A 19,267-nucleotide genomic window follows, 5' to 3' on the forward strand; every position below is an offset into this window, starting at 1 on the left:
GCACCCAAAAGCAGAACTGAATTGGGCTGATGGTCTTAACAGTTTGATTTTACTGACCTGAAATGGACTGGCTCTATATAGAGGGATAGTTTTCTAGTATCTAAATAAAATCTGGGCTCTTGATCAATGTGGGTTGTTGGGTTAGGCGATGAGGCTTTAGACTAAATCCCTCTTAACGGAACAACCTGGAACCTTTTCTAGTTCTGTTCACTAAGCATTACGCATCTTTATCTCTCAGTCTGTCGGGTTCTGTACCCTATCTCTGGAATTCATGGCTACCGTGCCACTCTTCTCACCTCTGGCAGCGTCAAACCCAGAAGCGGTGGGTCCCAATATCGGGGTCCCTAAATCTTCTTTCCTCTCTACCACCAAGCTCTTCTTGTCGAAGAAGCCCCATCCTAGAAAGCCTAGCGTTCACCGATGTTGCAAGTCTCCCTTTGCCCAGTCACTCGACCACATCCCCAAGCAGTTCAGACAAGAAAATCTCAAAGATGGATGTCAGTTTCTTCACTCCTTCTACCTTCCCTTAATACCCATCTCCCCTTTTTCCCTCTTTTTGTTGGTTTAGTTTAGTTTAATTTTTTTTTTAACCTAAGAACATATTACTGTTTCGCTTTGCTTTCGTTTACTTCCTTTATCAACCCCAATTGTATTTATATATATTTTATTAATTTTTAGGATAGGGGATTAATTTTTTTGAAGTGGGCAATTGCTAGTCAGTAGGACTTGGGAAGAATAATTTTGTGCAATATAAACATATATATTTTGAACAGTATAGAGGATATCATTTGAAACTTGTTTGAATATTGGTACAAGCATAAGCATTGAACCAAAAATATAAATTTATTCGGATGAATTAATGAATCCATAAATCCATTCTGATGAATTGTTTGAATTGTGAAATCATCACTACCTGCTTTGAATGAGTTTCATCTAAAGTTAAGACAAATTAAGCTTTTATATCTGTCTTCTTTGTTTGTAGTGATGGACAATTTTAAAAATGTGCCACAATCTCTTTATGGTCTTAGTCCTTCACAAATGGAGATGTTCATGACTGAAGATAGTCCCTTTCGTCGACAATCAGGAAAAGTTACTGAGGTTTGCTCCTTAATCTTTGTTGATATCTGAGTTCATAGATGATGATAGATGTAATAAATTAATGGTTAGAATCAAAACTATTTTGCTATTTAAGTTTTTATCCTAGAACCTTGACCTTGTGGTCAGGGGTGTTGCTTGGGGGGCTGGCAGGGGCCATGGCCGCCCTAAAATTTGTTTTGCACCATTGTAACAAAATACCTCTTCCCACCAAAAATAATACTTGGTCCCCTGTTTCCCAGTAAATTACTATTTGGCCCATCCTTTCTCATATTTCTGGCTTTGCCTCTGCTTGTGGTGGCAAATTTAGTTTCTTAAAGTGATTACTAACTTTTCCAATTTTTTCCAGGAAAGTATCTCATCTGCTAGGAGCTATCTGGATAATGGAGGGATGTGGACTATGTCTAGCATTAAGGCTAGAGGCCATTCTAATTATAGTATGAGTGCAAGCATGTATCAAGGAGGGGGTAGAGGATATGGAAGGCCTGGAACTGCTCCTCCTGATTTGCCTTCATTGCTCTTAGATGCTCGGATATGCTTTCTTGGCATGCCTGTGAGCCTTCATACTGTTTCTCACTTATAATCTTGCTTGGTGGCTAAATTTTCTAATTTGTTGTTTTTTTTTCCTTCTATCTTGTCGATGTAGATTGTACCAGAAGTGACTGAGCTTATTGTTGCTCAATTAATGTGGTTGCAATTTGATGACCCTTCAAAGCCTATATTCTTTTACATCAATTCTAGTGGGACACTGGTTAGAAGAACGTTTCTCATTCTGGATCAGTCCAGTCAACTTTCACTGAAACATTAGTCCTATTGTGACATTTCTGAATTATGTAGTACATAGTGCATTGGAAGTTTGCACACGTATCTGTGTTGATTGGTTGCTTCTTTGCTATTTAGGATGAGGATGCGCAGCTTGTTGGTTCAGAAACAGACGCATATGCGATAGCTGATGCCCTGTCTGTAAGTATTGTCATCTACAATGATTTAATTTTAAATATTAATTGGATCTGATTATGAATTTCTTGTTCATGGAATGAGGTAAGCTGCCAAAGAAGCTCAAGAACAGTATTTTATAACCACTAAACCACAGATGTGGCTTTTGTGTCTGATGATTTTTGTTTTGTCTTGCAGAAGGATCATTATGGGGTCTATTTGTTTGTTTAGTTATAATTTATGAGGAGATAGCTTAGTTAAATAGTTTGTGGGTATAAGTTATAAGTGTTTTGCATCATGGCACGGTTAAATAGTTTGTGGGTATAAGTTATAAGTTTTTTGCATCATCATTCCTTATTTAGCTGTTGTACAGGCTTTAAATTTAACTTGTTCATTTTCTTGTTCTGTCTGTTTACCTGAAGATGTGCAGTTCAAAAATCTACACTCTGAATTTTGCCATGGCATTTGGTCAAGCAGCAATGCTTCTCTCTTTGGGAGACAAGGGTTGCCGTGGAGTACAGGCACATTCATACGGTATGGTTCAACTCCTCTTGTAACTTACAAGATGAGCCTAAATTCTTTTGGGAAATATGTTATATTTTCCACTTATCTGTGGTTTACAAAGCCATGAGTCTGCAATTGGTTTTAACTGCCTTGTTAGAAATAATTTCTTCGGAATTTTCTAATTCTATCTCCTGACTGCATGGTTTACCATGGGACTGCCAGATTAAAAATTTAAGTTTCCTATCCTTCTTTGGTTTTAATTTTCTATGGTTCAGTTTTGAACCAAGAGTGTAATTGTTGCTTTTCATTTTGCAACTTTGAAGCACATGTTGTCTTCTGAATTATGATTGATGATTTTAAAAGGGGCGTCAGTTTGCTATCAGATTGTTGGCTTGGTAATAATTGATGTTCATTGTCTCTTTACTTATGTTTTATAAACTTTGCAGCTAAGTTATATCTGCCCAAAATCTACAGATCAAGTGGGGCTGTAACAGATATGTGGATAAAGGTGCTCTCTCTCTCTCTCTCTCTCTCTCTCTCTCTCTCTCTCTCTCTCTCTCTCTCCATGCTTCATTGCTTTGTTTATCTGCATGGTTGTTTTAGCTTCTTTTCTGATATATTTATATATTTTCAGGCCAAGGAATTGGATGTACATGCTGAGTACTACATTGAACTACTAGCAGAAGGCACCGGGAAGACCATAGAAGAAATTACTGAAGATCTCCAGCGACCTAGACATTTCGGAGCACAAGAAGCCATAGACTATGGCCTTGCAGACAAGATAATTGACTCAACAGATATTGCAATTCAGAGACAGGTATTGTTCTTATTAATATTCACTGTGCTTTTCCTTTATATTTCATGCACTTGTAGCCATCCTTTTAATATTTTATATATATATATATATATATATATATATATATATATATTCCAATCAGAATCGTGATGAGAAGCTTGCTCAATCAAAGGCAATGATGAGAGGAGCTATAGGTGGTACAGATGCAGCTCCTTTAGATGATTAAAAAGTATCAGTATAATACGTGAAGTAGGAACTTTGAGCTAGTCTGCTCTGTGTTCAACAATATTTCATGCAATGCACATGTGGTTATATATTATTAGATTTGATCACACATTTTACTCGCAGTGCAGAAATGACAATGTCCCAAACTGTGAGCAGCTAGTACTGTAGCACTTTCGCTTGGTATATCTGTTTTTCGGATGAAATATAATGTTAAATTATATCTTTTATATGAGATGCATGCGATTTCAGAAATATATATATATATATATATATATATATATTATCAATCGATAGTGTAACTATAATAAATAGCAATGATGGATACTATGGATTTATATTTTCATTTTTTTTAATATTTGAAGTCGTCCGGATTAAAAATTCAAAATTAAAAATCCAATACGTTACTAAATCCTATGATTTGTTTTTTTTTTTTAAATTTAGTATCATTAATAATCAGTTTAGTTCGAGAACCCCCTTACAAGAGAAGAACAAAGGCTTGTAGAGTGACGAGGACGATGGACTAGGGATTTTCTGCTAGGATAGACATTTATTACCATGTTGTGTTGTCAACTTAATAAGTTTCACAAACTTCTGAGATGAACAAAACCAAATTTTTGGGCACGAAATTTTCGATTTGAGTTTTTGGAATTGAGAGGATAGATAAAATCCCTAAGAATCAATCTCGAAAGATGACCTATAACAGACAAATTGTAAGATACAAGTCAACTAGTAACATTTTTCAGCAGAAAGTGGAAGAAAAACAACAGTAGCAACTCCAGTATAGTTATAATAAAATCACAATGATGTGAAGAAAAAGGTAAAAGTTCTAGCCTGTGCTTCAAAATTTATTTTCCACATTGAAGTTCAGACCATTCTCTGAAGCCTTGCAGATTATTTAACATATTACACGTTTCAAATTACCATAGAATACATAAAGGTCCTTAATCAGCTATGCTGGAGGGTTAGGATATACTTTTGGTTTTGGCTTGACTTCAATTTCATTTACGCTACGTACAAAGATGGCATCTGGTTCATGTCTGCACAAAGAAAGGATCAGAAATTAGAGCTTGAGTATGCCTGAAGATACTGTATACTTTTTGTAATTTTTGCATGAGAGAGAGAGAGAGAGATAGAGAGTTGGAGAAATCTTACGGCTTATCCCCCTCTTCAAATGTGTAACTTGATGCCACAGCCAACAGTCGCCCGTCTCTGCTGAATGAAAGAGCAGCAATGCTTGTTGGGTACTTTGAATACTGCAAAAAATCATTTAATAATAGTGGTAAATTATCAGCCTTTTTACTGTAAAATGAAAGTGCACTTCAATCAAATCACTTACCTGATACAGCCTCTTCTTATTGTTTCCATCCCACACATTAACAAAACCATCACAACCTCCAGTTGCAAATGTACCATAGCTGCAGGTGGAAAGTCAAAGCAGAAAATTAGCAATCATGTGAGCCAACTGTAATAGGATTTTACTAGCAATACAAAGTTTGCAATTTATTTTTTTTTTCTCAGCAATATTTGAATCAAACAAGAGAAAAGTGACCAATGCGTCTGGCACATTTCCAATGTGCCTTCCCATTCTCAACATCAGTATCTAATTTTTAAATTACTAATTGTCATTTGTCCATGTCTGCCACTCATACAGAAACAGCCAACATGCTCTCAAGGGGAGTGCCTACATTATTTTTTATAATCAAGGGCAAAATTTACATACTATATATACAGTTAATATACCATCTTGCTGAATTGATCGTTTAGCTAGCTTGCTTCTCAGGTTTGCAACCTCTTAAGTTTACCATAAATAAAAAGTTGAAGACTTGTGTAGAAACTTACACAGGATGAAATGCAATGGCATTTACTGGATATACAATGTCTCGTCCAGCCTCGGATTTCCGATGGCACTTAAAGGCATACCTACAAAATATCCAAAATAACCATCAATAAAAGTAAATGATAGAGAAAAACAGATAGGATCAGCTCCAGGAGAGTTCTCATAGTCTATATTATATGTGTATATAACTTATACAATATAAAACTTTTTTAGTTTTACATGTTTTTTTAACCATTGATTTCAATAGAATCAAAGAATGAGATTAAACCATTTTTTCCTATTTTTACTTGTCTCTCTCATCCCTCCTATATATATATATATATATATATATATATATCCACATAGCCAGTATATACCTTACAAATATAGAGCTAAAAGGAAAATATTGATGCGTACTTTTTGGCTTGACTGGCCTCTGAGAGATCAAAGAACTCCATTGCAACTCGACCTTCAACTGAACTAAGAGCATATCCTGCATAAACTTGTCTAATGAGAAGCAATTTCACCCAACAAAATGACAGAATAAGATGAATGGATCACATATCTAAAAAAAATGTACTAATTTATTTAAATGCTAGCATAATCTAAGCTTTCCTTTAAAGATTATATCTGCCCCTATAAAAACTTGCAGAACTTTTTGAAGTTATAACTATTACCTGTTCCATTTGGATAACATCTCACACATCTAGTTTGATATTTCAATGAAGACTCCCTACGTTGCTCAGGTTGAGACATATTTCGCAAGTCATAAACATTTACATGCCTTCCTGCAGTTGCCACAACTAAACGATTTCCAACAAGAGATAAGGAGTAAACACGCTCAGGTTGTGGGTATGTGCCAACAAGAGTGCGCTCCTGCCCACTTGCACCTCTTGGATCCCAACATTTCAATGTCTTGTCCCAACTGCCTGTGATAACTTGTCCTGTAACAAACGGAATGAAACATTAAGGATTCAGACATTTTCTTCAATGAAACAAAAAGCATTCCTTCAATGCCATGTATAGTACATTTCCCTGAGATACATAATCCATAGCACTAGCATGGTACTATTCTAACCCTCAAAAGTCAGAAGTTAATTCATATATGCTAGGATTGAGTGGAATTTGAGACTAAATTCATCCAATTCTGATTCAGCTTGTGTTGATCCTGACAGATATAATCAGTAAATTAAGCTGAACATAGACAAAAACACTCTCCAACCTCTCATTTTCTTCTTCAATTAAACCAAAGGCATACGTTTCTATTATCTTTTCTAAAAACTTGAAATTTCATAAGCATATTCTATGAGCTGGTAAAAAATTCCTACTTTGAACGGCAAAATCAAAGGCAAATCATCTTAAGATCCACATTAAAAGAAAACAATAATTAAATGAAAAGAGAAGATTTGCTATTTTAACCAACCTGCTGCATAAGAGTACTCTATACAACGCGCAGGAGCATCATGTCTACCTAAAATATCCTCCTTTCCATGGCTGAACACTATCCTGCAAAACTAACAGCTCAATCTTAAGCTTGATTCTATATTCATTTTCCTAAGCATTCTCGAGAATCAAACAGAAAAAATTAGGGCAAAAACCAAGGCGTCCAATTAACTAACCTCCTAACGGTATTATCAGCACTGGCACTGAACCCAGAGGAATCATCGTGGAAGCAGCAATCGAGTACTGGCCCACCGTGCATGAACTCTCCTCGCAACGAGTTGGCGCTTGCATCGTACAATCTCACAGTCTATGATTAAAAAGGAACAGAAAAACAGCGGTTAACTGGAATCAAAGGAATTAAAATTTTAAAGTTATTGATGGTGAGGGAGCACCTTATCCCATGAGGAGACGAGTAGGTGATCGCTGTGGTTGGAGAATCGGAGGTTCGAGATCCCGTCCGTCGGAGGGTTGGATAGCTCGCGCCCTGGTGCCGGGGGCGGATGGACAGATGTCATCGCTTGATTGGGCTGTTGGAGAGGTAAACGACAAACAAGTGAGATTTTAGGGTTTTCAGAGTGGGAAGAGTTGTTGCTGAGTAAAGTTGTAGGAGAGAGGGAAGGGGATTTGAAAGCCCAAGCCGTTTCAAATTGCAGAAGAAATAGACGAAAAAAAAACTTTAAAATTAATGTAAAAAAATAGCAGTATTTCCATGTACCCAAAAAAACCCACTTGTTTATCAGGTAATTACACCAATGCCATTTTACGGACAGCCTGGCTTGGCAAAGATAAAGCCCAGCTCGTTCTTAAATCGCCTTGCAACGGTCCAATGTAATAAACTCACAAATTTATTAACGAAGCTCTTTTCTTTTTCAGTTTATTTATAATTACTAAAATAAATCCTAGCAAAATAATAATAATAATAAAGGTGTAACCTGTAACGGGATCTTAATCGGCAAAAATCGTGGATTTTTTTCCTCTCTGATGTTTTGCTTACCTTAAACCCTAGGTAATTTTCCATCAATTCGAAGTTTTGTATACAACGGAATCGAACTCCAAGTAATCGATCCTGAGCTTGTTTGCTTCTCTATGTAATGGTGGTCTGCAAATGCCGCAAGGTACTTTTTTTGTTTTTGTCAATTTGTTGTGAACTTTTGATCGCTTGATAGATTCATTGCCACTCAGGGCTGTAGATTTACATTTCTTCGTGTCGATTTTTTTCTTTTTTTTTTTTGAAATATGTGTCGGAATTTATAATTCATCGCTGGAGGTTCTAGATCTATCAACAATTTGTTTATCGTCTTAAAGAACTAACGCCTTTTCAAATCGTCGTCGTCTTAATTTTAGAGTTTCTTAATTGGAAAATGCGAATTTGATTCCTTTAGTAAATGAATCGAAGAGACGAAGACATTGACCTTGATATTTGGAGGGTTCAATTGGAATGTAGCTTGTTATGTTAAGGATTAAGTAGTGTGTATTACATGGACTGATTTTTAGAGCTAATGTGGTTGGTTGGGATGGACGATTTACGAATGTCTCAGTGTGTAAGCCTATATTACTCCTTTCTGTGTTTCAGGCGACAAAGTTATATTGTTTTGTGCACAAGATTCCTGTTTGTGGAGAATGCATCTGCTTTCCTGAGCACCAAATTTGCGTGGTAAGGTTATAACATTCTACACATTTTGAACTTAGAACTGTATTTCGTAGACTTTGACTTGATTTAGAGAAAGAGTGGTTAAACTGCAGTGACTAGGCACAAAAAACTATAAGAATTCTATCCGTACTGAGAAAGGGGGGGTTTGGATGTGTATTTTGGGGAGGCTTTGCAGAGTTAGAACTCTTCTTGCAAAAACTATATTAGGGTCATGAAATGATTTTTGATTAATGCACAACTTCTTTTGCAACTGTATGTCTCAGAATATGTTGGACTTGTTAATGGTTTTACTTTTTTTTATAATTAGTTTTACTTCTTTTATGATAGATCTCTGTGTGCATTTTTCTAAATTACATGTAATATCATGAAAAAGCTTTTATATGATGTGCAAATGCCCATTTCTGCTGTGTATATTAACAGTGTTACAAAGCAATTCTTAGTGGAGAGGATGTATAGAATGCTGTTTGGGGCTTATAATGTTATTTTTCTTTCCATGTTGCTCTAGATACGTACTTACTCAGAATGGGTAATAGATGGAGAGTATGACTGGCCTCCCAACTGTTGCAAATGCCAAGCTGTGCTTGAAGAGGAGGCTGGCTCTGAAACAACTCGGTTGGGTTGCTTACGTATGTGTTTATAGTGATGTAGATACTGGCCTTTCTTTTTCTTGCAAGCTACATGTTGGACTTGTGCTGTATAATCTCACCGTTATATTTTTGCTACTTTAGATGTCATACACACAAATTGCTTGGTTTCACATATCAAAAGCTTTCCTCTACACACTGCACCTGCTGGATATGTGTGTCCTTCATGTTCTACACCTGTAAGTTTCTTAAAAGCTGTTTATTGTATTTATCAGCACGAATTAGCTGTTTCATGGCCCCAAGCTTCTGCTTAGTATTGTTTTAAGTGATAAATATATGTTCTCAGAATGGATAATGGCAATGTTCTTGAACCTTACAAGTAGTTGGAAGCATCTAGATGCTAAATGTGTCCAGGCTTCAAAGCATTGATGGATAGGAGATGGTTAACTGTAATAAAAATTATTTTGATGCTGCTTCTGCTTTTGAAGCTAGTCATATGAGTAGTTAATGGAGGAAAACTCCTTTGCTGATTAGCATTTTTCTGACATTTTCCAGTAACTTTATTTATTTGAAACTTTTCCATGGGCTTAGCAAAAGCAGAGGAAGAGATTAATAAATGAACAACATTTAAAAGGCATTCTCTATTGTGTGGGAAGAATTTCTATGATCTGTTATTCAAGGACTCAAGACTGTATAATTTGCTTGTGGTGTAACTCAATTTGTTTACTTATATGCTTGGAATATAGCAGTTTTGTTGATGGTCTTGGTTATAACTTCTCCTATCAGTATTGGTTCTTTGACTTTTCTCATTTTGCAATGGTTTCTTGCCCAGATATGGCCTCCCAAGAGTGTCAAAGATTCAGCATCCCGTCTTCATTCACTGCTGAAGGAGGCTATTATGCAGGTGAGTTCATGCTTGATTTGGGCTGTTACGAAGAACTATTCATTTTAAATAAAGTGAAATTTGGATTTTTTTTCCTTTTTCAATATTTTGCTTATGAAAGTATTCTTCTGCTTCTCCTTAAGTACATCCTTTGCATCTTTATGATCTTGCCCATGGGTGCTTACGAGGTCCTCTTGTGACTTGCTAGTTATAAATTGTAATCCAGTTGTTATGGTTTTCAGCATGCGCTGATCAAGCTTGATTATTTCCTTTCAGTGGTTGCATGAAAGTTTTGGGATTTAACTGTTTCCCTGGTAGAGGTTTCCAAAATGGATGGCCTAAATTCTGCTAAGAAAATTTCTCCTGTCAAATGCATTAATTAGTGGAACCAACTTCTGACAATGAAAGTTATTGTAAAATGTAGGCCATATAAGTCTGCTATGGCCAAACCTTTTCATTCCATGTCATCTAAAAGCGTTGAACTGCAAGAAAGTTTCTGAGATCTCATTTCCCAAGTTATTTCAAGCGTATAAAACTCAGAATTTAGCCACTAGAATGTTGCCGATTCCAGTATTTGGGGTGGCCGCTCAATCTTCTGATGCTTGAAATGCTGAAGGTCATCAATTGCCTCAAAATTAACGTCTAAAATGTGTGTTAATTATCTGTAAGAAGTGCACCAAAGAAAAAAGTTGTTTGCATTGATTGCAGTTTTAACATGTTCTATTGTAGATTCATATTGTACTTTCCATTTTTAGGATGAATACAATTCGAGTTATTATCATATCTGCCATTGTGCAGATGTAAATTTTAAATGACTTTACTTGCTATTGTGCAGACTGGAATGGAGATGAATTTAATCGGAAATCATCCTGTTTCTTTGCCTACAGTAGAATCCCGTGGTCCTCCAACTGCATTTTCTTCAGATCCACTAATAAATGCAACCTCTACTGGAGGAAGAGACAATGATGGGAATTCATCATCCTCCGTGGCAAAAGATAAAGGATACACAGCTGTTGTTGGACCTTCTAAACTTACAGTGAAAGAAATAATGGAGATAGATGGTCCCAGTTCTGCTGGGAATTACATGAAAACTTCAAGTCCTGTTGCTGTAAGTTATTTTTTTTGGGTTAATTATTGGATCTGAACTGAGTTGTTCAAGTCATGTTAAGCTTTGCTTGCTTGTATGTGTCAATTCCAGATTGTTAGTTGTTTGTTTTGTTATTTTTTTCGTTAATGTTTGGATCTGAACTGAGTTGTTCAAGTCATGTTAAGCTTTGCTTGTTTGTATGTGTCAATTCCAGATTGTTAGTTGTTTGTTTTCTTATCTTGGGTATTTTGTTCTATGTTGCTATGTAATCCAGCCTGTGGCTACAACACGGAAGAGTACAGTTCATGTTGATCAGCAAAACTCTGAAATCTCATATTATGCAGATGATGAAGATGGAAATCGTAAAAAGTATTCTCGGAGGGGTCAGTTAAAAAAAAGCCTTGGTTCATGAAGCCATTCTGCTTTCTAATTGATTAGAACTTTGCCAATTTGTTATTGCTGTGACCTACTTTTTTCATCTGAGTGTTTCTTAATGCATCCATCTGAGATGCTGACCAAGTGTATTTGTAATGGAGAACTTAGATAAGATATATTTCCTATGCCTATTTCATGATTTGTTGCATGTTCTGATCTCATAACCATGATTCCTTTAATTTTATTTATAATTTGTTGTTTGTAGGTCCAATTCGTCATAAGTTTCTCAGAGCATTGATTCCCTTCTGGTCAAGTGCATTACCAACTCTACCGGTGACTGCACCACCACGTAAAGATGCATCAAATGCAGATGATGTCGCAGAAGGTCGATTGAAGCAACAAAGATCAAAACGAATGGACCCAAGAAAAATCCTTCTTGTCATAGCAATCATGTTAGTCTGCACCTCTCTTTTTGTATATGAATATGCATAAGCACCAATGCCATGCTAATTCACCAGCCTACACATGAACACACAGATATACCTTTCTCTCTTGTGCATGAATTTATGCATTTCTTATTGATATGCGTCTTTCTGTGTTTATCTATGCATATTTCCTTGTGCCTTGTGGATGTTGCAACTGCTATCTGTATGCATACCAATTAGGTGGGGGAGACTGAAACACTGAGGGAAAAGATGTTAGAAAATTTTCTAAGCGGATTCAGTTCTTTTGGTTGGTACTGAGATTGGTTCTTATTCCAACTGGCATGCCCTGTATGTCATGGCTTTTGGTTTTATGGGTTCCTTTATCCTGACTACAAGCTTAATCATTTTGCTTTTCTGTTGAGAATTTAATAATGATGGATCAAAGGCAGTGGATGTCTTTGTATCATCAACTATAGATTTAAACTAGAACAACTTAAAGGTTCAGAATGTCTACTGTGGCTATATCCTTAATATTTGAAAATAATGAACGCGTAGAACTGATTTTTATTTATTTATTTTTTTGGCCAATAAAACTGATTTTTTAATTCACCAGCTATCAATTATGTCTATGCAGGGCCTGCATGGCTACTATGGGTATTCTGTACTACAGAATTGCACAAAGGGCTCTTGGGGAGGGACAGGCTGATGATGAGCGGTAGTAACTAATTAAACTGTGATGAAATTTGTGACAGTATACTACTTGCTTCTACAAATCATATGTTGGTTACTGCTATTGTTGCCTTTTTCTCTGCTCAGCCCTTCCTTTGCCTTGGCTTGTGGCGAGCATCGGTGGATGGTGGAAAACACTAGTAGATGCAGAGAAATTCAAGACCCATTCCGTCTTTTTAAAATTTTTTTATTGGTGTGGACACCAAACAAATCATCAATTCAGTGCAGTTAAACTGAAAGTTACAAATTAACCCACTTTAAACATAACATTTTAAAGTTTTCGAATGTATATTTTTGGTAAGTTATACAATTTATTAAATATGTACTTTCTGTAAATTATATAATTTACAGGACGATTGTGTAACTTATTAGGTATCTATATTCTTAAAGTTGTAAAATTTACTAAATTTACAATTAAAAAAATTATATTTTAAGGTTTGAGAAAAAATTAGTTGAGAAAAAATATTTTGCAGATTTTTTTTTTAGTTTTTGAATATGCAAATTGAAAACTTACAAAAATTTTTTGATTTATAACTTTGAAAACTTAAAAGTGAAAAAAATGTGAAGAAAAGATAAAAAAAAAAGTAATTAAGTGATTTTATTTCAAAATGATTTTGATAAGAAAGTGGTGTGAAAAATTTTTAAAAAAATTTGCCAATAAAAGCTCATTTTTATTAGACGTTTAGTTCGTGAAATTGTAAATTTCAAAAAAAGTATGATTTTCGAGAAAAAGTGATATTTGAGATTTTTTATTTTTATTTTTAATGCATCTTGTATTCATATTTACTTGTTTAGTTAGGAAAATTTACATATATAAAATTTTGAATAATTATTATAATCTCCTTAGGATATATGATGATAATTTAAATAATTCAATTTTAATTGAAGATGATTATTCAAGTTATTTTTGACTAAAAAATATCTTAAATAATTTTTATAAAAAATTGAATGGAGTTCTTTAAGGTATTTGTGACAAAAAACGACTTGAATAATCTTTTTCAATTTTTATGAAGGGATTATTGAAAAGTTTTTTAACCACAAATGCCTTCAATAATCTCTTCTAATTTTGAAAAGATTATTCAAGGTGTTTTATGCTAAAATCACTTTCAATAATTTTCTCTCATTTTTTTTTGAAATTATTCAATACAGTTTTTGCCAGAAAATGCTTTGATTAATCAATTACAAAAAATTGAATGCGGTTATTTAAGAGGTTTTTGGCTAAAAATACCTTGAATAATTTCAAATGTGTTTCTGGTAAAAAAACGTTTTTAATAATCATTTTCACTTTTTTTTAGGATTATTAAAGGTATTTTTGTCCTAAAAAAGGCCTTGAATAATCTCTTTAGAAAAAATTAAATGGAGTTAGTTAAGGCGTTTCTAGTAAAAAATACCTTCAATAATCTTTAAAAATTTTTATGAAGGGATTATTCAAGGTATTTTTGATAAAAAATACTTTTTATAATCCCCTTCAATTTTTATAATGGGATTATTCAAAACATTTTTGCTCAAAAAATACATTGAATAATCCTTTACAAAAGTTTGAATGAGATTATTAAAGGCATTTCTGGTAAAAAATGCATTGAATAATCTCCTTCAATTTTTCAAAGTGAATTATTCAATGCATTTTTTGCTAGAAAACACTTTTAATATTCTCTTAAAAAATTTTGAATAGGGTTATTAAAGGCGTTTCTGATAAAAAAAAAATACCTTTAATAATTCTCTTTAATTTTGTTACTAGGGGATTATTCAAGGTGTTTTTAGTAAAAAACACCTTGAATAATCTCTTCCATTTTTTTTTTGAGATTTTTCAATGTGTTATTTAAGGCCTTTTTGCTAAGAAAACACTTTAAATAATCTGCTCTCATATTTTTTGGGATTATTTAAGGCGTTCGCCTTGAATAATCTTTTTTCATTTTTTTTTGAGATTATTCAATGTGTTTTTTTTTCTAAAAAATACTTTGAATAATCTCTTCATTGCATTTATGATATTTTTTTTATAGTTTGGCTTAAATATTGTGGTTTGCTTAATGGTATTGTGAAAATTATGTGTATTTTTTTTACTTATCATTTGTTTTACATAGGACTCTTATTTAAGGTAGGAATCACAATATGGTTTGTATCCATAAACTATTATTGGTTTAAGGATGTTTTACGTATATTGTTTTAGTAATTGTAGTATGATATTGGTTATATTTTATTACTGTGTGAAATTTAGAAAGACAGTTTAGTGTATTTCGTATAAATATGATCAAAATTGTAGATATAATAGAATCCAAAGAATATATGTCTCATACTATTGAACCTAAAAAAGACACGCCCGTAGTGAAAAAAAAAGAAAAGCAAGGGGACAAAATAAACATATTCAAGCGACTAACACAAAAATTCATGTCAAATTCAATTAAAATGGGCAGCTTGTGTTTGATGAAGCTGCCAAGTTGGTTAGTCATATTGGAACGGTCATCTGTAGTATCATTTTTATTACATACCATAATTGGCGACGGGTTCCTGATGATCTAAAGAATTGTATATGGGAGTCGATTGTGGTTATTCAATTATTCCATAAAATTTGTTAAATGATCATTTAATCGAAACTCAATGTATTTATACTAATTGTTTTAAATTTATTATGAACGGTTTGACATCCCAAATAAGTATAAAAAGCTTGTGTTGCAATTGATTGAAAAAGCATTCAGAGACTTTAAAAGCAGATTGACAACTTAATATATTTTATCGTTCACTGATAATAATGATATGTTGGCTGATCCCCCCTCATCACATGTAGATATTATTAGTTATCAAGTTGGATGCATTTTATTCGAGATCGACTATCAAAAGAATTCTCAATATGCCTGTAGACACCCCATTTTGTTCGAGATTCTTTATCAATTGAGACCAATCCAAGCTCAGTTGCAGGGATTTTTATTCATTTTTATTTTAGATTTTGTTATTTCATATTTATCATTTTTATTTTTATTTTATGATTTATTTTCTTTATTTTTTTTTTGATTATCTGATTAATTAAAAAAAAGAAAAAAAGCTGAAAGATTGAGATTAAGCTTGGTGATTGTGATGATTGTTATCTAGATGTTAATCTTTAGCATTGGATGACTAATTGGAATTGAATTAAAACTCTATCAGCATGGGTCTATATATCAACAATGAATATACAAGTTGAAGGGGAGAGAAAAAGATAGAAGAAGAATTTGATTAGGAAAGGGAGAGGAATTCGAACAGGAGAAGAAAAAAGAGAGTGAACCAAAAAAAAAAAAAAGAGTCATAAAAAGACTCTGGACTCTAACAGCAACTTAACCCAATGTCACCCTTCTCCATCATTGCCATCACTAGCCTTAGTCCCGTGGGATGCCATTGCTAAATTGAAAACCATACCTCATATTACACCGCCATTTTCGTTCAAGCCAAACTCCCACCATTACTGCCAGAGCCATTATCTCCATTCATAACCATTTCCAACAGTATCCAAAATTACTTTTCATCTAACCATAATTTTAGATTCGACAATAGAACCCAAGCAGTCAATAGCTAGCGCTCGGTAGCGGTGCAACACCCACAGCTCTCGGTAGGCCAAGGCCGTATCAGTTGCGCAACAATAAAAAACAAAGAATATAAACAAAGGCAAAATTGCCCCCCTTCTCGCCCATGGGTCTCATAGTAATAGTTTCCAAGTCTCAAGTCTTCAAAGGCTGAAGATGAAAGCACCCACAGGCAGAGCCACTTTAATTGGATCTTCTATGTCCGTACATCGACCTTCAACCTCTGTTACCATATCAATTTTTTGGGTTGCCAATGGCTTTCATTTTCTACGTTTCACCACCGAACCAGACTTTCCTTTCCCGATTAAGCATTATTTTTCAGTCTTTTACTCAAAATCATGGAATAAAAGAATGGTTTTGGGGACTAGGAGAAGCATAGTTGTTAAGGCATCATCATCACCAGACTTAGCTGAACCCACTGCTCCAATTGCACCGCTTTAGATGGAGTCTCCAATTGGGTAATTTTTGTCTCAAATCTTGATAAGCCATCCATATCTTGTGCCTGCAGCAGCTTGAACAGCTTCAAACTGATCGCGATGCTGAGCAGAAAAGGGAAGAGCTGTCTGTTTCTGGAATGGATTTAGTATTGTATAGAAGAATTGTCGAGGTTAAGGCTAATGAGCGAAAAAGGGCTTTAGAAGAGATCCTCTATGCATTGGTTGTACAAAAGTTTATGGATGCCAATGTCTTTTTGGTGCCTGCAATAACTCCCTCTTCTACAGATCCTTTAGGTCAAGTGGATACGTGGCCAAGCCAAGAAGATGAGCTTAAGCAGCTTCACTCACCTAAGGCCTATGAAATGATCCAAAACCATTTAGCTCTCATTCTAGGAAATCGAGTGGGTGATTCAACATCTGTAGTACAGATAAGTAAACTCATGGGTGGGCAAGTCTATGCTGCATCAGTGATTTATGGATACTTCATGAAGCGGGTTGACCAGCGATTTCAGCTTGAGAAGTCTATGAAAATCTTTCCAAATTCTTTAAATGGTGAAAGAAGTAGTATTGAGCAAGTTGTGGGGGAGGATATGAGACCTGCTGCTCTAAGGGACTCCTATCAAGCTGTTTCATCAGACCCTGAAGTCTCATCTTGGTCTGGTGGCATCAATCCTGAAGGTTTTGGTCATGGGATAAACCCCTATCGATTACGAACTTATGTGATGTCTTTTGATGGGGAGACATTTCAAAGACATGCTATAATTAGATCAAAAGAAGCTGTTAGCATTATTAAGAAGCACACAGAGGCCCTATTTGGAATACCTGAGATTATTATAACTCCACAGGGCGCTGTTGATTCTTCCAAGCATGAGCTTATTAAAATTAGCTTTGTTGGTTTGAAGAGACTTGTTTTAGAGATTGTGACTTTTGGTTCTTTTCTATGGGATGTTGAAAGCTTCGTGGACTCAAGGTACCATTTTGTTATAAATTATCTATGTTAAATTACATCCCTGCCAAAGCAAACTTTGTAGTGGGAACTCAACTGACTAAACTATGGTTTAATTGAGTGTAAATTTGGTGATTGTTACTTAGCAATTGGCATTGGTTATTCTGTATCTATTTCAGTTTTCCTACAAAAAAATAAATTAAAAAAAAAAGTTTGTGAGGAAAAATTGAAAAATTAATTTTTCTTAAAAATAAATTTTTAAAAAAAGATTTTGAGGAAAAGTTGAAAGTATCAATTTTTCTCGAAAATAAAAGTTTCCAAAAAATATTTTTGGAGAAAAATTGAAAGTATCAATTTTTCTTAAAAATAAATTTAAAAAAAAAAGATTTTTGAGAAAAAGTTGAAAATATCAATTTTTCTTGAAATTAAAAGTTTCAAAAAATATTTTTGGAAAAAAGTTGAAAGTATCAATTTTTCTTAAAAATAAATTTTAAAAAAATAAATTTTTGATGAAAAGTTGAAAGTATCAATTTTTCTCGAAATTAAAGTTTCAAATGAATATTTTTAGGAAAAAGTTGAAAGTATCAATTTTTCCTGCATAAAAACAATCATTCTTTTCTTTCTTTTTATTTTTTTAAAATGTTAAATAATCCAATGATGGAGCCTCTGCAAGTGAAACAATAGTTTTTCTTGCATACTCTTGAGGTGAGAAAATTTTTTCAATTTTTTGCTAAAAGTATTAGAGTCAATTGAGAATAATTTTTAATAATTAATTACTTGATAAATTTTTAAGGCTCATTGGATAATACAAATTTAAGCTGGTTCCATCTTTTGATGGGCATTGTGAGGGTGCTATAACCTTCATCACACGTAACCAAACTCCCGAACTCTATTATGGTTAGTAGACCTGAACCTATTCTTTTAGGGACCCTTAAACTTAGGTGTTCTTTGAAAGGATAGATTCTTTAGGTGACCAATCATACCTAGATAAAAAAGATTAGTGGCGACTCCTTAAGTCAATGTCTAGCGATAGATCCCTGGATCTAGACGTTATGACAGCTTGGTGACTCCGCTGGGGACTTTGAGAGTCAAGCCAGCAAATAATTTATGTTATCCAAAAGCCTAATAAAATTGAACCTTTTTGTATATATGTGTTATTATTCATTCATGTTTATTTACTTTGTTAATTATGTCATTCATGTGCATGTGCATAATATGAGCTCTATACCCAAGCTCCGTCCCTCTAGGAGGGAGTAAAGTACCTATTACTTTCGTGAGGTCTAATGCCTCCGCAATGGCTAGTGAAATACTCTAACTCAAATTGAACCTTTTTCGCTTGTAGCCTGTAATGGGTGAGGATTAGGGTGCCTTACTAGTCTGTGATAGACAAGGATGTAAGGAGTAATTTGGGAACCTTTAGACTTTGACCTTAAACCACATATAGTGAACCTTAAGAGTGCCTAAACCTAGGATAGAGCCATTTCTACCTAATGATAGATATATCCTGAAATTAAGACACAAAAATGGTGTTTATCTAATCATTTTGATTGTTTAACTTTGTGCATCATTTTCATTATCATATGTAACATTATGCATCAGCATCACTTTCATTTCATCCATGAAACTAACTATGTTGTTTGTCTGATTGTATGCATCTGCATTACTTTCATGATCATGTTTTAACATAATCATTTGCATTCATTTCATATTAGATTTCATTCAAGAAATTGTACATTTCATTCGTGCATCAAAGCATCATACATAAAGCATAACATTTTAATCAT

The 19,267-nt window shown here is 34.2% G+C and overlaps 3 protein-coding genes and 1 pseudogene across 4 annotated transcripts; 3 read left to right on the top strand and 1 right to left on the bottom strand.

Annotated features, from left to right (window-relative positions):
* Positions 1-205: 205 nt before the first annotated feature.
* On the top strand, positions 206-3,785 carry CLPR1 (CLP protease proteolytic subunit 1). Its single transcript, XM_022907768.2, has 9 exons — positions 206-497; positions 983-1,098; positions 1,445-1,648; positions 1,742-1,846; positions 1,996-2,058; positions 2,454-2,565; positions 2,982-3,043; positions 3,170-3,352; positions 3,474-3,785. The coding sequence occupies exons 1-9, from the start codon at positions 272-274 to the stop codon at positions 3,555-3,557; spliced, it is 1,155 nt and encodes a 384-aa protein (XP_022763503.1). The 5' UTR covers positions 206-271; the 3' UTR covers positions 3,558-3,785.
* Positions 3,786-4,225: 440 nt separating this feature from the next.
* On the bottom strand, positions 4,226-7,475 carry LOC111309015 (mitotic checkpoint protein BUB3.2). Its single transcript, XM_022907770.2, has 9 exons — positions 7,208-7,475; positions 6,992-7,122; positions 6,796-6,878; positions 6,050-6,316; positions 5,790-5,865; positions 5,396-5,476; positions 4,893-4,971; positions 4,709-4,809; positions 4,226-4,593 (listed from the first exon to the last, which is right to left on the bottom strand). The coding sequence occupies exons 1-9, from the start codon at positions 7,328-7,330 to the stop codon at positions 4,506-4,508; spliced, it is 1,029 nt and encodes a 342-aa protein (XP_022763505.1). The 5' UTR covers positions 7,331-7,475; the 3' UTR covers positions 4,226-4,505.
* Positions 7,476-7,757: 282 nt separating this feature from the next.
* On the top strand, positions 7,758-12,913 carry LOC111309013 (uncharacterized). 2 transcript variants are annotated; one of them, XM_022907766.2, is made up of 9 exons: positions 7,758-7,930; positions 8,389-8,469; positions 8,972-9,092; positions 9,195-9,289; positions 9,883-9,954; positions 10,769-11,041; positions 11,295-11,403; positions 11,661-11,847; positions 12,455-12,913. In XM_022907766.2, the coding sequence occupies exons 1-9, from the start codon at positions 7,907-7,909 to the stop codon at positions 12,537-12,539; spliced, it is 1,047 nt and encodes a 348-aa protein (XP_022763501.1). In that variant the 5' UTR covers positions 7,758-7,906; the 3' UTR covers positions 12,540-12,913. The 2 variants fall into 2 exon arrangements, with proteins under 2 accessions (XP_022763501.1, XP_089603363.1); XM_089747237.1 differs by lacking the exons at positions 8,972-9,092; positions 9,195-9,289.
* A 3,675-nt stretch (positions 12,914-16,588) lies between these two features.
* Positions 16,589-17,646, top strand: LOC111308050 (UV-B-induced protein At3g17800, chloroplastic pseudogene; annotated as a pseudogene).
* The last annotated feature ends 1,621 nt before the right edge of the window (positions 17,647-19,267 follow it).

The sequence above is a fragment of the Durio zibethinus genome, chromosome 2 (assembly GCF_047325235.1).
Source record: "Durio zibethinus cultivar Kanyao isolate XHJ-2024 chromosome 2, ASM4732523v1, whole genome shotgun sequence".
NCBI lineage: Eukaryota > Viridiplantae > Streptophyta > Magnoliopsida > Malvales > Malvaceae > Durio > Durio zibethinus.

Excerpts from the sequence above, each read along its gene's own strand:
- CLPR1 (XM_022907768.2), top strand. The coding sequence starts at position 272 with ATGGCTACCGTGCCACTCTTCTCACCTCTGGCAGCGTCAAACCCAGAA. Across the intron at positions 1,847-1,995 it reads TCAATTCTAGTGGGACACTG|GATGAGGATGCGCAGCTTGT; the intron begins GTTAGAAGAACG and ends TTTGCTATTTAG. Across the intron at positions 3,353-3,473 it reads ATATTGCAATTCAGAGACAG|AATCGTGATGAGAAGCTTGC; the intron begins GTATTGTTCTTA and ends TATTCCAATCAG.
- LOC111309015 (XM_022907770.2), bottom strand. The coding sequence starts at position 7,330 with ATGACATCTGTCCATCCGCCCCCGGCACCAGGGCGCGAGCTATCCAAC. Across the intron at positions 6,879-6,991 it reads GCTGATAATACCGTTAGGAG|GATAGTGTTCAGCCATGGAA; the intron begins GTTAGTTAATTG and ends TTAGTTTTGCAG. Across the intron at positions 6,317-6,795 it reads AGAGTACTCTTATGCAGCAG|GACAAGTTATCACAGGCAGT; the intron begins GTTGGTTAAAAT and ends CGTTTGTTACAG.
- LOC111309013 (XM_022907766.2), top strand. The coding sequence starts at position 7,907 with ATGGTGGTCTGCAAATGCCGCAAG. Across the intron at positions 8,470-8,971 it reads CTGAGCACCAAATTTGCGTG|ATACGTACTTACTCAGAATG; the intron begins GTAAGGTTATAA and ends ATGTTGCTCTAG. Across the intron at positions 11,042-11,294 it reads AAACTTCAAGTCCTGTTGCT|CCTGTGGCTACAACACGGAA; the intron begins GTAAGTTATTTT and ends TATGTAATCCAG.